Source organism: Elephas maximus, chromosome 9 (assembly GCF_024166365.1).
Source record: "Elephas maximus indicus isolate mEleMax1 chromosome 9, mEleMax1 primary haplotype, whole genome shotgun sequence".
Classification (NCBI taxonomy): domain Eukaryota; kingdom Metazoa; phylum Chordata; class Mammalia; order Proboscidea; family Elephantidae; genus Elephas; species Elephas maximus.
In genome coordinates, this window is record NC_064827.1 from 105,995,159 (window position 1) to 106,013,303 (window position 18,145).

General features: G+C 43.8%; 1 protein-coding gene across 19 annotated transcripts in view; it reads left to right on the forward strand.

The window, feature by feature from the left end:
- The window catches only part of AOPEP (aminopeptidase O (putative)), a 464,323-nt gene that overhangs the window by 55,180 nt on the left and 390,998 nt on the right, over positions 1–18,145 (forward strand). For all 19 annotated transcript variants that reach the window (XR_007518652.1, XR_007518651.1, XM_049895757.1 and 16 more), the window contains exon 2: positions 3,515–4,448. Coding sequence is in view for 17 of the 19 variants with exons in the window: in XM_049895757.1 (XP_049751714.1) it covers positions 3,652–4,448 (797 nt within the window). In the remaining 2 variants the exon portion in view is untranslated. The remainder of the gene's footprint in view (positions 1–3,514; positions 4,449–18,145) is intronic.

Here is an 18,145-nt window from a genome sequence, read left to right on the forward strand (position 1 = left end):
TGGAAGCTGGAGGGTGAAACTCAAGGAGAAGCATCAGCAAGTGGAAAAGTTCCCATTCCTCACAAATAAAAAGAGAAATGGGGACCTTGGGCAAATGGCTTTACCTCTTGGGCCTCATTGTCTTTGTTTGTAAAACTAGAGATTTCCATTAAGTGATCCCTAGGGATCAATAAAATGAGACTAGTTAAAATGGGCAACAAGGCCAAAAGTACTTTCTGTTGTTTGTTTTTAAAGATGGCAGCCCTTGGGGTGCTTGAAACATTGAGAATAGAATGGAATTGTTGAGAGGGAAAAAATGTTGATGAGAGAAAAATGGAAGATGAAGAAACAAGGTTCCAAGTTAGTTGGAGGGGATGGTGTTAGAGGGGAATATTTCTGTCCCGTTTCTGATATTATACTACTCAGTGTAACACTCATGCTCTCTGTACCTTTATGTCTACCCTAAGGGAGGTAGACAGGACAATGGTGATTCAATGGTAGAATTCTAACCTTCCATTTGAGAGACCTGGGAAGGGTTTGATTTTGGCCAGTGCACCTCAAGCCACCTCTACCACCCGTCTACTGGGGAGTCTTGCATATTGCCGTGATACTGAACAGGGTTCAGTGGAGCTTCCAGACTAAGATGGACTAGGAAGAAAGGCCTGGTGATCTAATTCTGAAAATCAGCCACTGAAAACTCTGTGGATCACAACAGTCTGATATGCAGCAGTCCTGACTACAGAGAACCGTTTTCCTCTGCTCCTCCGGGCTTTACATTGTACCTTGGGAGACTGCCTCCTCTCCTGGGAGTTTTGACCTTATTCAGCCTTGCCTGTGGCTGTGTGGGCAAGCCATCTAATTTTGGGGTTTGGGTTTCAGGTATCTTCAGCTCTCACACTAGCCGTATTCTCCAGTTTAGCCATTGTCAGTAGTAATGGTGCCCTTTGGCCTCCCTCTGCCATGTCCTTGTGTTATTTCTTCTTGTGTTCACAACTCGGGAAAGAAGAGTGCTGTTTATTTGGCTCTTTCAAGATCCCCAAAGTTGAGATTCAGGGTGATGAAGGAATTAGCTCTGGTAAGAAGGGGTATTGCTTTGTTTGAGTCAGGAGAAGGCAATAGTTGTAAAGAACTAGAGATATTTTGTGGTATGATGGTGTTTCAGAGATTCAAAAATTATCTCAGTAACCTGTTGTAGGAGGCAAAATAGTCTGCTGAGAATGAGACAGCAGGCATGGAACTGGAAAGTTAAAAGTTGAAAAGGTTTAGAATGGCCTCTATGGGAAGTGTACTAAGGAATTCACTGAAGAGGACCAAAGGATGTCCAGTGACAGGGACAATCCAGGGAAAGCTAAAGGGTGCACGTTCATAGGGCTCTAAGTCAGCCCAGTTCTCCACCTCCACGAACAAAAGTGGTGGAAACTTCTCTGTAGAATATATTTTGTTCTTAAATTATATAAATTTTCAGAAGTAAATGAGGGACTCTTTAGGGTTGGACAGTGCGTGATTATATCTATAAAGTTGTAAGTGCCAAACTATTTTTCTTCAAATAGTCTAGACAGCCACTAAATTAACTGTCCAAATCTCTGGGTAGGGCAAACAGTTACTATACTTGGCTGCTAACCAAAAGGTTGGAGGTTCAAGTCTGCCCAGAGGTGCCTCAGCAGAAAGGCGTGGTGATCTGCTTCTGAAAAACCCATCATTGAAAACCCTACGGAGCACCGTTCTCCTCTGGCGCACATGGGCTTACCGTGAGTTGGAATCAACTCAGTGGCAATGGGTTTGGTTTTTTTTGGATTATTGCACTTAAGCAGCCCTGGTGGTGAAGTGGTTAAGAGCTTGGCTCCTAACCGAAAGGTCAGCAGTTTGAATCCACCAGCCGCTCCCTGGAAACCCTATAGGGCAGTTCTGCTGTGTCCTAGAGGGTCCCTATGCACTTAAGGGGATTACCGTACGCAGTTTGGTGGAGGGAGGAAGTAGGGGTCAGCGAAGGACTTCTGTAGGTGGTTGCAGTTGAACTGGGGCTTGGAGGGGAAGTAGGATTTGGGCAGGTGGATGTGGGAGGTGGGAACCAGGAGCATTCCAGGAATGGAACATAGCTTTGTCTGAAAGGCGTGAGGGTGTGGCATCGAGTCCTTTGGGGATGGTGGTTTGAACAGGCCCTTTGGCCAGAAGACAAGGTTGCAGAGGGAGTTTTGGTCTCCATGCCTGGAAAAATAGCTTCAAACCAGATCGTACAGCGCTGAGGGTGGCCAGATTTAGGCTAGGTGAGCTTTTGATGAGGAAATAGCCTGTGGAGCGGTAGAAACAGAAAACTCAGTAGAGCTGATTGCTGGAATGAGATTCTAGAGGGTAGGGAAAGTAAAATGTCTAGTGGAGAGGCAGATAAAGCTGGAAGGGAAATGAGAAGGAGTTAACCAGAATAAGAAGGAAAGGGTCCATTTTATTTGAAAAGCCAAGCAAGTAATGTTTTGTAGACAATAAAAGAATGCCCCCTGATATTTAGAAATACAAAAATTATTTTAAGTATATCTGTCATGATTTTTATATCTGTTCCCGTGCCGTTTCTTTTTCATTTTTGGTAAAAGAATTAAAAAAAGTAAGAAAGAAAAGAAAATAGTATATACTGAAAGAAATTAGGCACACAACAGGGACTGAAATAATTTCCAATAATTTTTCTTTTAGTCAGATTCCTATTATAAAATAAGAATACATTTTGATTCAGAACTTTTATGAAGAACTTCTGCATTTTATTACAACATCTGTTTCTACATTTTAATTTCTCTCTTCCCTTTTATAGGTATTTGCATACTTTTTTTTTTTTCAAATGAGAAGACCTTTTGTTTGCCACAAGAAGGCTATTATCCAGAATGTTAATGGGTTTGCAGCTATTAAGATGTAATGATATACCTTGAGTATTTAACTATAAATTTGAAAAAACCTCCATGAACAATCTCAAAGGAATACTTAGAATGCACTCCTGGTAAATTGGCTCATTTTCCCGTAATTTACTGGAAGTGCTGATAGCAGAGCAGTCCTAATGTGAAAAGTACATTAATCCCTGGAGTTACTTTGTATGTATTAAATTATTACTCTCAAAGAATAAAACATATGAGGCCATTTAGCCTTCATTCACACTTGTTACTTAGAATCACAGTAGAGAAACAATCACTTATCTTTTGATGCACAAAATTAGAAATGATACATTTAATAACTTTTGAAAGCGGCACAGTGATCTTCAGTTGTGCTTTTGCATAACAGTTGCTCTTTTCCAAAACAAGGGCTGTTCTAGAAGTCTAATTCTTCGGGCTTTGTGGAGGCCCATTTCATTCCACTGGTAATGGAAATATTTTTAGAAAACCCATCACACAGCTTTCTTTGATATCAGTCAGAAAGATTAGTCTGCCTTCTAGCCATGAGCATCTCACATGTTGGGGGATCATTTAAGGAGGGTCGTCAACTTGCAGGAGCAGCGGTTGCAGGAGCATTTAGGGTCTTGTTTGGAATTTTGTCTAATTGTGTTTTTCTTCTTTGCCAGGGGACTGAAGGTTGTGGAACCATAATTTGTGACATCAGGTGTTTTTTGTAAGCAGACATTTATGATTCCAGAAGATTGAGGCAGATAGGAAGCCCCTTCTGAGAGTTTAACAAAACTCTCCAGCAGCAAACTACACCATGGACATAAAGCTGGACCCTTCCCGAGATGACCTACCTCTCATGGCCAACACCAGCCACATCCTTGTGAAGCACTACGTACTGGATTTAGACGTGGATTTTGAGCATCACGTCATTGAGGGCACCATAGTGCTTTTTTTCGAGCCTGGAGACAAACTCAAGAAACAGAGTAGTTCCTCTGAGGTAACCTGCCCATCAGAGTCGAACGAAGTCCATGAATTTAGGATGCTTGAATCCTGCCATACTCCTGTGACAAACACAGGGACCTTCTCATCTAAAGTGGGATATAATGATATTACAATCTGTGGTAAACGTGAAAGAGATACTTCTGTCAAAGATGATAACCATGACAACCGGGAACAGGCTTCTGGGATTCCTAGTTCAAAGTGCTGCTTTGACACGGGGAATCATGGGAGTGAGAATTTTTTGCTAGTGTTGGACTGCTGTGATTTATCTGTGTTGAAGGTTGAAGAGGTGGATGTTGCTGCTGTGCCAGGTATTGAAAAATTTACAAGGTCTCCCCAGCTCATGGTTGTTTCTGAGGAGCTCAGGAATCAGATTGTACATGAACTCGCGGCTCTGCCTGCAGATCGTTGGAGGGAGCAGTTAGACTATTATGCACACTGCAGCCAGGCTCCCGGCTGTGGGGAACTCCTGTTTGCCACCGACACGTGGAGCTTACAGATCAGGAAGGCAGGGGCTCGGACAGCCACTGACTTCCCTCGCGCCATAAGGATATGGTATAGAACCACACCCGAGGGGAGATCAGTTACGTGGACCTCAGACCAGAGTGGCAGGTAGGTCACCCAAACATCCTGCAGCCCTGTGCCAGTTGATCTCACGCACTGGGAGATAGGCCTCTGTGGGGATGCTCTCAGACAGGGACCAACTCTGCGCGGATGCTCCCGTTCATCCTGTGGCATTACCCACAGTGGTAACGTGGCTTCAAACCTTCAGCCCCGTGTTGAAGCAGGTGAATTCCTGGGCATGCCGAACTCTGATCAGATTACCTCCCTTGGGTCAGGATGGGAAGATCACTTTATGAAGCCCCATATTTCTGAGTTAGGAGATTGGGAGGTAAGCCTGATGATTCAACCCTGAGCCTAGCTCTCCACTGAAAACCCAGCCATTCTTGGGAGTGTCTTGGAGCAAATACTTTCTTAAGGCTCCTTCATATTCCCCGAGAGAGTAGAGTGCTGTGAAGTGGGGCCTTGGGAAGCCTGACGAAGTGCTTCCAAATAAAGCCTCCTCTGCTTTGTGACTTTCTTCCTGTGCCTGTCTCTTGGCAGCTTTGTCTCTCTGGATTTTCTCAGTTGTCATGTAATGTGCACTCAAAAAAGCACTTGACAAATCTGTTTCTGAGAGCTGTGACCGTCAGTCCTGCTGACACTGCACACTTGCCTCTTTGGCAGTGCTTTTTGGTGTTTGATGCCAGGAAGACCCTGGGTTCCTAGTGTGGGGCGGAGGAATTGATGGGGCCTCGATTTTCAGGGGATGCACTTAGGCGTATAGGCCATTTGTCATTTTCTTACAGTTAACAGTTGTTTGGATTTTTTAGAATTTGAGAATTTTTAAATCAAAGTTTATTGATTCTTCTTTATTTTACATATTTCTTTGTGATCATTTACTGCAAATCAATATGGTAATTATTGTAGAGCTTGGATGGAGGAACGTTGATCTCAGATAGCTTGTTTTGAGAGCCTTCCTTTACAGCACTGGACTCCCTTAATTACGGCAGCTGTCTCTGTCAATTGCTTACATTTCTCCCCCCTCAAAAAGAAAAAGAAAAAAAAAAAACTTTTGGATCTTTTTTAAAGCATCACTTTGACTTTGAGCTGTAATTATCCCATTCCTTGCCTTCTAATCTTACCTCCTGCTCTGGTCTCCTGGCCCGATGAAAATGAGTTCAACTTCCTGTCTTATTGAGGCAGCCTTTGGGAAATTGCAGGGTTGATAATAAACTACCATCAGTACAAAAGCATACTGATTTATTTATGGAATAACTTATTGAGTGTTCTTTGGAGACCATCAAGGGAAAAGACAGGTGTTTTTAATATATCTTTAAGTGTTTTGGAAATTTCTAAACGTGGGATTTTTTATAAGATTTAATGATATGCCGTCTCTGAATATTAAACTAGGAAACTGTAGTTTTTATACGTCCAGATATTTTATTTCTTAACTGGAAGAATAGGGGAGAAGAAACTCTTGACAATTATTGGAAAGAAATGCTTACTAGTTGTCTCGTTCATGAATTTCTCCTAAGTGTTCCCTATAAAGAAAGAGATTAGACATGAGAATTAAATGATATATAAAGATGTTGAGTGGCATGAGTTATGGATACATGCTAGTTTCCATACGAAGCCAAAGAAGTCCTTGGGCACATGTTATCTCTTCAAAGGTTGACCCTGAATTTACTCTTGGTGTCCCCTTTTCTGAGAATTAAATAGAATACATGACCACAGCAGGAGCTTAAACCATATACTCGAGAGTTTGTGAGCATATGTTAATAAATAAATGTCATGGATGCATAAATGTGGTTTTTTAAAAGGAATCCTAGAACAATATTTCCTTTCTCTTTTTTTTCTTTTTTTTTTGGGAGAACTTTATGGGTCGACTAACTTTATAAGTCAAGATAATCTTCCAGGAATGGCCAAAGAATCTTTCTAAACTCTTCCCACACACATAAGAATAAATCTAAGTATGTACTGGCAACTACTTGGATACTTTAAGGACTTCAGAATGCCTAAGGATCCAGGGCTGCTAGACAGAAATAATTCCTTAGTGATATCAGTGAGTAGTAATTGGATACAGGGTCACGATACCTTATAAATAGAATTGTGTTAAGTGGCTAACGCTTTTTGCCTCCAGGCCATAGAGTCCACATTTATTAAAACTAAAATAGTTGTTACATATTTACCCGTGAACGGCAGAATACCATTGGTATAAAACCCCAAACCAAACCCACTGCTGTCAAGTTGATTCCTACTCATAGCTACCCCTGTAGGACAGAGTAGAACTGCCCCACAGGGTTTCCAAGGCTGTAAATCTTTACGGAAGCGGAATGCCACCTCTTTCTCCCACGGGGCGGCTGGTGGGTTTGAACTGCCAGCCTTTCAGTTAGCAACTGGGTGCTTAACCACTGTACCACCAGGGTTCTTTCATTATCAGTATACCTATCATAAATTCTCTGAGTCCTGGATGAAGAACTTTCTATTCCCATTTTACAGGTAGGAAAATTGAATAAAGTGACTGGAAGCTTCTAGTAAATGTTGTGTCTCAGTGTGTTAATTCTTGAAGGAAACGACATTGAACTTGTATCAAATCCACTTGCTTTAAATCGGCAAGCCACAACAGTTAAAACAAGGATATCAGAAGAATTTGGGGTAGTTCAGTTGTGAAGGGAGCTACTTCTCTTACTTTTGATCTTCACCATGTCCCTTATTGTACGCAAGTAGATTTCAAAAACATTTTAAAAATAAATTTATTATACTACTTTCAATAGATTTCTATTTTTAAGCAGAGATTGGACAGGAACTGTTAAAAAAAAAAAAAAAATCTCTAAGTTGATACAGTTCCTTTTGAGTTCCATCAGTGGCTTCTCCTCTTTCCACTCTTACCCAACCCATTATTGTGAATAAAATTTTTTGTCTTTTTGTTTGAAAATAAATACATAAATAATCATTTTGAAGGTCGGGGGTCCCAGGATGGAATACAGAATGTGATAAAACAATCTAACAGCATTACAAATGTATGAAACAACCTCACCGAAGGGGTGAGGGAAAAGATGCCAACCTAAGTAACTTTGGAAGGACTATAGGCAAAAGAAACTGTACATACACAGTGTATTATAGTTGATAAAGTTGTTTCCCATGAGGTACAGGGTAACAATTCTAATACCACAATGCATGTATACTGGAATTGAGCAGTTAAGTAAATGGATGGCAGGTGATGGAACCCAGGTTTCTCATTGTTGGAGTAGGAGGCTACAGATAAGCAAGGGGAGAAGACTAGAATGGTCCATGTAGTAATGGATTAGAGTTGGAGACATCAGTATGAACTCATGCTTAGCTTAATATAGATACAGATGGTTATATATAGAAATATTTGTAGATGTGTGTGTATACCTGGGTTAGTATACGTACGTATATATCTTGCTCTGTCAGCTGACAAAGTCTAGAAGCAATGACACCCCCGTAGCAACAAGCACACCTAGAGCCAAGATCTTGGTTTCTAAGACCATTCTCAAGTAAAAGGAATCAGGGTCCCTTGGAGAGATGGCTGATTCTAGGACTGGGGCAGGAAATATTTAAGATGAGCCTGGAGCATCTTGTAGTTTCAGAAAGTAAAGAAGTACTCAAAAAACAATAACAACAACTCACAATGGTGCGGATATGTCAAAGGTACCCGGGAGCCCAACTGCAATACCTCCAAATAACCAAAGCTGAGCAACAAAATAAAGTAGCACTGGATTATAACCCAAACTATAAAATATTCATGAGCCCATACTGATATAAATAAATGATGGAATAATAAATGCAGGAGAATAGACAAATCTATTGTGCAGAAGAATTTAAACAATGTATGTAGGTACTCTGTCCTCAAGGAGGTGGAGCATAACCCCCACTCCTTATGTGTGGGTTGCACATAGTGACTTCCTTCCAAAGAGTACAGTATGGAAAGGAAAGAAAAGAGTAACTTTACATTGGAAAAACTAGACAGACACTGCCTCAGCCAGGTGATCAGTGTTGATATTAACTGTGATGATTCATGTTCATCGCATACACCCTTGATATGCTGTTGTTGTTAGGTGCCAGCCAGTTGATTCTGGCTCATAGTGACCCTCTTGGACAGAGTAGAGTTGTCCCATAGCATTTCCAAGGAGCGGCTGGTGTATTTGAACTATTGACCTTTTGGTTAGCAGCCACGCTCTTAGCCACCATGCCACCAGGGCACCACCCTTGATGTAATGTGATGAAAATAGCATTTTACCTCTGTGGTCTTCTTTTCCACAACATGTAACCCAAGTCTAATCACGAGAACAACATCTGACAAATTCCAATAGGGGGCACTCTACAATATACTTGGCCAGTACTTCTCAAAACTGTCAAGGTCAGCAAAAACAAAGAAAGCCTGAGAAACTGTCACAGCCAGCCACCGGCTGCTGTTGAGTCAGTGGTGACTCGTGGGGACCTCACGTGTGTCAGAGCGGAACTGTGCTCCTTGGCGTTTTCCGTGATGGGTTTTGTGGAAGTAATCACCAGGGCTTTCTTGTGAAGCGTCTCTGGGTGGGCTTGAACCTCACGCTTTCTGTCAGCTACCGAGCATGTTAACCATGTGCACTACCCGTGGACTCCAGGAGGAGCCTAAGGAGACGCGATGACTGAATGTAATGTGGTATCCTAATGGGATCTTGGAACAGAAAAAGCACATTAGGGAAAAGCTAAGAAAATCTGAATAAAGCCTGGACTTCAGTTAATAATAACGTATCAACGTTGGTTTATCAATTATGGCAAATGCACTAATGTAATATGTTAATGATATGGGAGACTGCTATGAGATATATGGAAATTCTGTATTATCTTTGCAACTTTTTTAGTATATTTAAAACTGTTCTAAAATAAGTATTTATTAAAAAATAAACTTCAAATTTGGAAAGAAGTCACCATCTTTCTACCCTGAGCCCCCCGCCCCTTTTGTAAGGGCGTCTTCCCACTTTTACCAAGTGGCAGTGTCCTCTGGAGAAGAATTGAAAACATATTTGAAGCGACTAATGAGCACTTTTTCTAATAATTATTAATAGCTTTTTCTTTCCCGTTATTCTAGTTCTAAAATGAAATACCTGGGAGTGTAAAACCTATGATTTTAGCCATTGTGGAGTTGTGCCAGCACTTGAACCTAAATGCTGTTTCTCTGCTCCATCGTTCAGATATGGGATTTTAGGTGAAATTTTAAAATGACTGATAGAATGAACACATCTGTAACAATCTGGGAGGTCATACTTCATGGCAAAGGTGTTCCTTTTGTGTGCTGTGTGTTAGTGCATGTGCCCCTTAAAATATTTTGATGAGAACACAGACAGGGTCCAGAATACTTACAGGTTTTCTCGCCAAGCTAGATAGGAAGAGGACTTAATATCTTTTTGATTCTAGATCCTCAATATACCTATGAAAATAACTTTTAAAATGGAAATCTTTTTTTAAACATTAGTGGTTTTTTTTTTTTTCCATTTTACTTGCCTTTTCTTCATTTTTTTCCCCCCATTCCACTGAATAAAATATTATTTTGATCCAAAGCATTCTCCCTGGTAACCCATTCCCTTTTCCCTTAGGCTCATTATAATAGTTGTAGAACCAGCCATGTGGTCCAGAAGGTCTGAGCATAAGCTGATGTCACAGAACATGAGTTGAATGGAAAAGGAGTTTGGTTAAGTACAGGAAATTTATTAGAAAAAATTGTAATTATTTGGATCACTGTTAAAGATAAGGAAATTGACTACGAAAATACATTATAGTTTAAAGTATTATTAAATTTTAAAATTTCCTAAAGCACTATGCTATCTCTTTGTTTTGGATAAGACCAGGATGAAATTGGCAAAATACTGAGAACTACTTTTTCTCAGTATTTTGCTCAGCTCAGCTATTGGACCAAGGAAGATGTAAAGTATTTCTAGTTTGACATCAAAACCAGATGTTAAAACATTATTTCTTTTTTCCCCACTGAATTAATTTCATTGTATCATATCTCATTTTAAAGGGAAGTTTTAAAATAAAAGGAATAAGCAGAAGATCTTTGGTCAGAGATTTCAGGTCTAAAAGGACCATTTTGACAATATCTTTTTTTCCTTACTTGCTTCAAGAAACCGATACAAAGTTCATGAGAACTGAAGTAGAAATACACATTAATTCTATAATATTATGTAACTGAAAGAAGAATTTGAAAACCCCAAAGCTGAAAATGTTTGCAAGGGTTCATTTTTAAAAAGCCTCTCTCCACTTGCCAGACATCCTCCGTATACTTCTGTTTCCCAGAATCCCAGTCAAGTCACCATGGGCGGAAAGACAATGATGGACGTTCTTCACCTAAACAAATAACCAAACAACCAAACATCAATAGAAAATAACAAATCACAGCAACCTATAACCAAGAGTGTAGTATGTTGAAAAGAACCTGGAATGTCCTTTTCAACACCCAGCCAAGGACCTGAGTTCTCGTCAGAGCTGTGCTGCTAACTACCTGTGTGACTATGGCTAAGTCATTTGACATCTCTGGAGCTTAATGTAAAATGAGAAGAATACATGAAAGAATCACCAAATGTTTTCCACGTGTAAAGTCCTGTATCCACAAGGGACTTATAGATGAAAAATACTGTCTTTGGCTTTACAAGTAACTTGCCTGTTTTTGCACCCAAAACTACGCTGGTGAAGAAGTGGTGGATTTCTGTCTCACAGCCACTTTCAATGGAGTCCATTTTAACTTCTCAAAATCTATCTTTCCAAAGACAAAGCAGCATTCTCCTTGGGCCTGTCATATATTCAGTATGATTGATGAATCCTGGTTTAGGTAATTGTGCCATGAAGCAGAAGGAGTGTGTGTGTGTGTTGTGTAGAGAGGATAGTGAGTCATAGTTGACACTTCCTTTTTCAGTAGTTCTGGCTGTTGGTTTTTGTGTACAAGAAAGCAAAAGCATTGCTTACAATAGAGGTTGCAACTTAGTTCTAATAAGAACGTGAAGTCATGAAAAGAGATCCAGTCCAGGAAGGAGAATAGACGGAGGGACATCAGGAGGAGGCCTGAAGACTGTAACACTGGGAAGCTTATAAAAGAGTCTGAGCCACAAAAGTGTCACATCCGTGCCACTCCTGTGACCAGATCTGCCTCACTGTTGGAGAAGACCCGATTAAGCCATGCACACTGGAACTGTGGGCTCGCCACCTCTGACCTGGCTACAAGAAAATGCCTCTCCCCAGGCGTTCAGCTGTGATAACTGGGTCTCTGAAAATGGGTGACTTTATGGAAAGTAGTGGAAATTAAAACATTTTTTAAGCTAAAAACAACCCTCTCCCTGACTGCACAAAGACAAATGCATGTAGAAGTCAGTGAAGAGAAAAAAAACAATCTATGGTTTGACTCAATCCCCCACAAGCTTTGCTTTGCAGGTGCTGCCTCCTTGAAGAAGACTAGCAAGCACGTTAGTGTTCACTGACCTTTTACCTCGGAAGGCACGGTTGTTGTGTCCCACCCTCATTTGACTACTCTGTAAGCATATAAATATTGATCAAGAAGCTGAAGAATTGTTATTCTGACAGGTTCTTCCTAAATTTAGAAGTTATTTTAATAGCAGCAAGTCATAGGCCTGCCTCTCAACCCATTGTACCCCGATTTTCTCTTTGATTTTTGTTGTCCTCTTCCCAGCCCACAGCTCCTGCATGGTTAACCTGGGCTCCCCGAGGAGTTTCCCCTATGAATGGGCGTCCTGGGGCCTGGGATATGAGCCTGGTGAGAGAAAGCTTTTCTCTGCGTGCTGGAGGGAATTACTCGGTCTGGAAGTGATGAAGTTGTAAGCACGGGAGAACTCCAGGCTGGCGCCTGGACATCTCTCCCATGAGCGTTTTAGCAACATGGCTGTGCTTGTCGGATAAACACAGCTGCATTGATTTCAGTGATTACACATGCAGATAGCTGCAGAGCGTGTTTATAAATGCACAGAGATTTTCCTCCCCACTTGAGGGGAGGCAGGGGTCCAGACCTTCATATTGTTCTCATTTGAACGTGTGATGGCATGATGGGAGCCATCTTTACTCTTGAGTCACCACATAGTGGGTTTGATTTTCATGCCTCTGTGAAGACTCCCTTTACCTATCCTCCACCTGCGTGTGGGCTGTTGTCCAAAATTCCACCACTAGAGCTTTATCCAGAGCTGAAAGCTTTCATCTCTGTTAAAATACAGCTATATGACTTTAAACAGTTTCTACTATGAGGTGCATAAGGATACCAGGTTGTAAAAGATCGAAAGGCTGTTGGTTACAGAGATTCTAAGTCCCTGGTGCTCAGTTTGGGCATGTGAGGGAGGGAGAACTGAAGCTGCAGCTGTGAACGAGGAAAAGGCCGAGAAAAGGGGAGGCTGGGAGCACAAAGAGAGTCGCTGCATTTTCACGAAGTTTTGCCTGGGGCTTTCCTCTTATGTGATTCTTTTCCTATTTGTGAAAACGTTCCAATAAGAAAGTGATTGAGTCTATACCAGACATGGGTGTATCTATAGACATGGCTTTTAAACTGATGGCTTGTGTCATGGATTGAATTATGTCCCCCTCAAAAAAATGTGTGTATCAACTTGGTTAGGCCATGATTCCTAGTATTGTGTGGTTGTCCTCCATTTTGTGATTATAATTTTATGTTGAGAGGATTAGGGTGGGATTTTAACACCACCCTTACTCAGGTCACCTCTCTGATCCAGTGTAAAGGGAGTTTCCCTGGGGTGTGGCCTGTACCACCTTTTACCTCTCAAGAGATAAAAGGAAGGGGAAGCAAGCAGAGAGTTGGGGACCTCATACCACCAAGAAAGCAGTGCCAGGAGCAGAGCACATCCTTTGGACCTGTGGTTCCTGTGCTGAGATGCTCCCAGACCAAGGGAAGACTGATGACAGGGCCTTCCTCCAGAGCTAACAGAGAAAGCCTTCTCCTGGAGCTGGCGCTCTGAATTCAGCCTTCTAGCCTACTGGACTGTGAGAGAATAAATTTCTCTTTGCTAAAGCCATGCACTTGTGGTATTTCTGTTAGAGCAACATTAGATGACTAAGACAGCTTGCTCTACCTTTTGGATTTATCGCTCTGGATACCAAATGGAAAGGTAGAAAGCAAGTACGTTTTAGATGTTGGCAGAAAGGAGGCCTTTGCATGTAAAGAGGAGGAGAGGAAAAGGGGATTGTGAGCACAGCGGGAGGTGGTGGGGAGGTCCTCCTGAGGACTGGCCAGGGCTCTGACCCCCTTGATGGAAAGTTCAGTGTCAAGGCACAAGATGGCAGCAAGCCATCAAAAGATGACCGAAGGGAGTGGGACAAAATTGTAGAACAAAATGTCGAGAATCAAACAGAGGGGAACTAGTACAATGTTGGAAAGGGCAGCTATAACGTGGCAGTTTTTAACCCAGTAAACGGAAGGGGTTTCCTCCCTGATGTGTGTGTGACACCCAGACTCTAATCTGCCTGCAGCATCAACATTTACTGCTTCGTAAAATCATCATCCCCAGGTGTTCCGAGGTAGGTCTGATTTCAGACCTCAGTCTCCTTGTTGGATACTATACTGCAGTTTGGGATTAGAAAAATGCAATCTCTGTGCCCACAAAAGTGTCCCCTGCCAGATGGTTTGTAGAGCCCTTTATAAGTAACTTAACCAGGTGGGTGTCCTCTCTTTCTCCCTTGTCCCTTCCTGTGGCCTTGTTTGGCACCCATCTTGTCACTTGAGCCAGAAACCTCAGTAAGTTCTGTGTTGGTCATCTTTTGCTGCATAACAAGTTACCCCCAAATTCAGCAGCTTAAAAGAACAAGCATTTATTACCTCGTATAATTTCTGCTGGTCAGGAATCCAGGAGCAGCTTGGACAGCTCTGGCTCAGGATCTCTTACAAGGTTGCAGTCAAGCTGTCAGCCAGGGCGGCATTCATCTCAAAGCTCATTGAGGTGGAAAGTACTTTTTCATTCTCACTCACATGGTTGTTGGCAGGTCTCAGTTTTTCCCTGCCTGTTGGCCAGAGGCCTCTGTTCTTCACTCCTTGGGCCTTTCCAGAGGCTGCCTGAGTGTCCTCATGGAAAAGAAGAGAACCTGTAAGACCAAAGCCACAGTTACTTTATAACCTAATCTCAGAAGCCACTCACCATCACTTCTGCCATATCTTATTGGTCACAAAGACCAACCCTAATACAGTCTGGGAGGGAACTACACGAGGGTGTGAATACACACAGGCTGGGATCATTGGGGGCCAACGTGGAAGCTGGCTCCCTCAGAGAGGTCTTTGAAACCTTCCTTTTCTTCTCTGTCTCCGTCAGCAAATCACTTACTGAGCCCTTCTGATTCTTCCTCTGTTCTCCGATACAACCTCATCTCAAACCTGATTACTTCCTGAGGGAAAAGGTGTGAAGGCTACTAGAGGAAGCCTTGGGTACCACATACCTAAGGGCACAGGTGGAATGCATAGCAATTTGCTGGCATGTCCTCCAACTCAATTTTACTGGGAGAAGAAGCAGAAATATCTTGGCAAGGCAGCCTTTTGGGAAGCATTTGTTCACTGTGGCAGGGAAGGGAAGGCCTGTAACACCAGAGTCACCCTAGGGAAATGAAGTGCTGAGCACAAAAGCAAGACAGCACAGATACTTTCAGACTTGGCGTAAATACCTTGGGACTTGAGACCATAACAATATGAGGTCAGATACAGTCGTAGGAGATCTCTAGCCAAGGACCTGTCACTTCCCTGTAAGCATCACAAACAGGTTTAACCCCACATGTCTACTTAGATTGGAAGTGGCTTCCTGGAGCTCTTGAACTGAGAAAAACTATGGGGTCCAGCTCTGCTTCAGTGAGAACGAAAGCCTTTATTCTCAACGTTTGCCACTGTCAGAGGAAACAGGAGCTATACTATGTTTTGGCTGGTGGGAATCCCCTCTGCCCCCATTCCACTGATAATACTTTTCTTTCTGAGGACCCTTCTCTGAAATGGGCTTTTTTTTTTTTGGTGGTAGGGGGCGGGGGGGGGGACAAGCAAATACTTAATACGTAGAATTTTCAGAACTAGGTAACCCTCTATTCCATACATCTAAGCTATTTGAGTTGCTACAGGATCTCACCCACCATCACCACCAACACCACCTACACCATCACCACCATCACAACCACCTCAACCACCACCTCCGCCACCACCGCCACCTCCACCACCTCCACCACCTCCACCACCATCACCACCTCCACCACCACCTCCACCACCACTACCATCTCCACCACCACCACCTCCACTACCACCACCACCACCACCTCCACCACCACTACCATCTCCACCACCACCACCTCCACCACCACCATCACCACCTCCACCACCACTACCATGTCCACCACCACCACCACCACCACCTCCATCACCACCTCCACCACCACCACCACCACCACCACCTCCACCACCACTACCATCTCCACCACCACCACCTCCACTACCACCACCACCACCACCTCCACCACCACTACCATCTCCACCACCACCACCTCCACCACCACCATCACCACCTCCACCACCACTACCATCTCCACCACCACCACCTCCATTACCACCTCCACCACCACCACCACCACCACCACCACCACCACTACCATCTCCACCACCACCACTTCCACCACCACTACCATCTCCACCACCACCACCTCCGCCACCACTACCATCTCCACCACCACCTCCACCACCACTACCATCTCCACCACCACCACCTCCACCACCACTACCATGTCCACCACCACCACCTCCGCCACCACCACCACCTCCACCACCACCACCACCTCCGCGACCACTACCATCTCCACCACCACCACCTCCGCCACCACTACCATCTCCACCACCACCACCTCCACCACCACCTCCACCACCACTACCATCTCCACCACCACCACCTCCGCCACCACTATCATCTCCACCACCACCACCTCCACCACCACCACCACCACCTCCACCACCACTACCATCTCCACCACCACCTCCATCACCACTACCATCTCCACCACCACCACCACCACCTCTACCACCACTACCATCTCCACCACCACCACCTCCACCACCACTACCATCTCCACCACCTCCACCACCACCACCTCCACCAGCACTACCATCTCCACCACCACCACCACCTCCACCACCACCACCATCTCCACCACCACCACCTCCACCACCACTACCACCTCCACCACCACCACCACCACCTCCACCACCACCACCACCATCTCCACCACCACCACCACCTCCACCACCACCTCCGCCACCACTACCATGTCCACCACCACCACCTCCGCCACCACCACCACCACCTCCGCCACCACCACCTCCGCCACCACCACCACCACCACCTCCGCCACCACCACCACCTCCACCACCACTACCATCTCCGCCACCACCACCTCCACCACCACCTCCATCACCACCGCCACCACCACCGCCACCACTACTACTATCTCCACCACCACCACCACCACTGCCTCCACCACCTCCACCACCACCGCCTCCACCACCTCCACCACCACCTCTGCCACCACCTCCACCTCCACTACCACCTGGAAGAGAGGTGACCTCTAGCAGTCTCTCTCATTAGGTTCTTAGGTTAAGTCAGTCAAGCAATGACCCAAGAGGGGGAGCTCAGAATTTGTTGAAATGGATGGGAGACTTTGAAAATGTGGTCTTTGTTCTTGAATCTACACATTTGAGATACAGTATCATACTTAGGGACCAAAGCAGACAGTGAAAGTCACCTACCACTCCTCTCACCACCCCCCACACCATCCCCATTTTACATGGGGCTCAGCGAGGTCAGAGGACTTCCCTGTGTTCATTTAATAAGTTGACAACCTAACCAGGACTAGAGTCCTCTGACTTTCTGATCTTCATTCTTTTTCGCATGTTGGACATACAAGTTATTGTGGTGTGTATACTCCTAGGACAGATGTACTGCAACTGCATGTTTGCTCTGGAAACCCTTTTCTCCTACTGTGATCTCCGAATGACAGAGAATGTCATTCGCCAGGCTCCCTTGTCCTCTAGCTTCCTGCAAGACTTAGCCAGTGGGGGGCACTGGAGGGATATTTGAGAACAGGAGTTGATGAAAAAAAGTATTTTTTCTCTTTTCCCTGCTTCCTTTGGGAACTTGAGCAGTGAGTGAGTCTTCTCTGTGGTTCCAGCTCCCACTGAACAGTCCCCACTGTGACTCTTGCTTCTACCAGCTGACCCCTGCCAGTGTATCCCAGTACTACTGGCCCCTTCCATCATCAACCCAAGCCTAGGAGTCATAGCAGCTTCCTGCTGTTGTCCATCTCTCGGGTGCCTCACTGCCCCCATTTGGCTTCTCAGCTATTCTACCATTTGTGAAACCAATTCCCTTATATTAAATTACCTCTGTTTGGTAAGGTCTAAGTTGACTTCTCTTTTCCTTTTTGGACCTTGACTAGTAGAGTAGGACCATCACTGTGTGTGTTCTGGTACATTGTTGGAACACAGTAAATGTTCCATCACAATGATGTTAATGAAAAAAGAAAACCAATTTATCCAAGAGAGGTAGTGTTCTGCTCTATCGATTTACTCTATAAACCAAAAAAAAAAAACCAAGCTGATTAAAAATTCATTGTATTTTTTCATAACTACTGAAGAGCAAAAAGTGAAAAAAACATTTTTCTAAGATGTTTTCTTGAGGCCTTCTATTCCATGCTATCAAAAGAATGGGTTCCCTTGATCTCATAGATCCGTTCCATCTCTATCA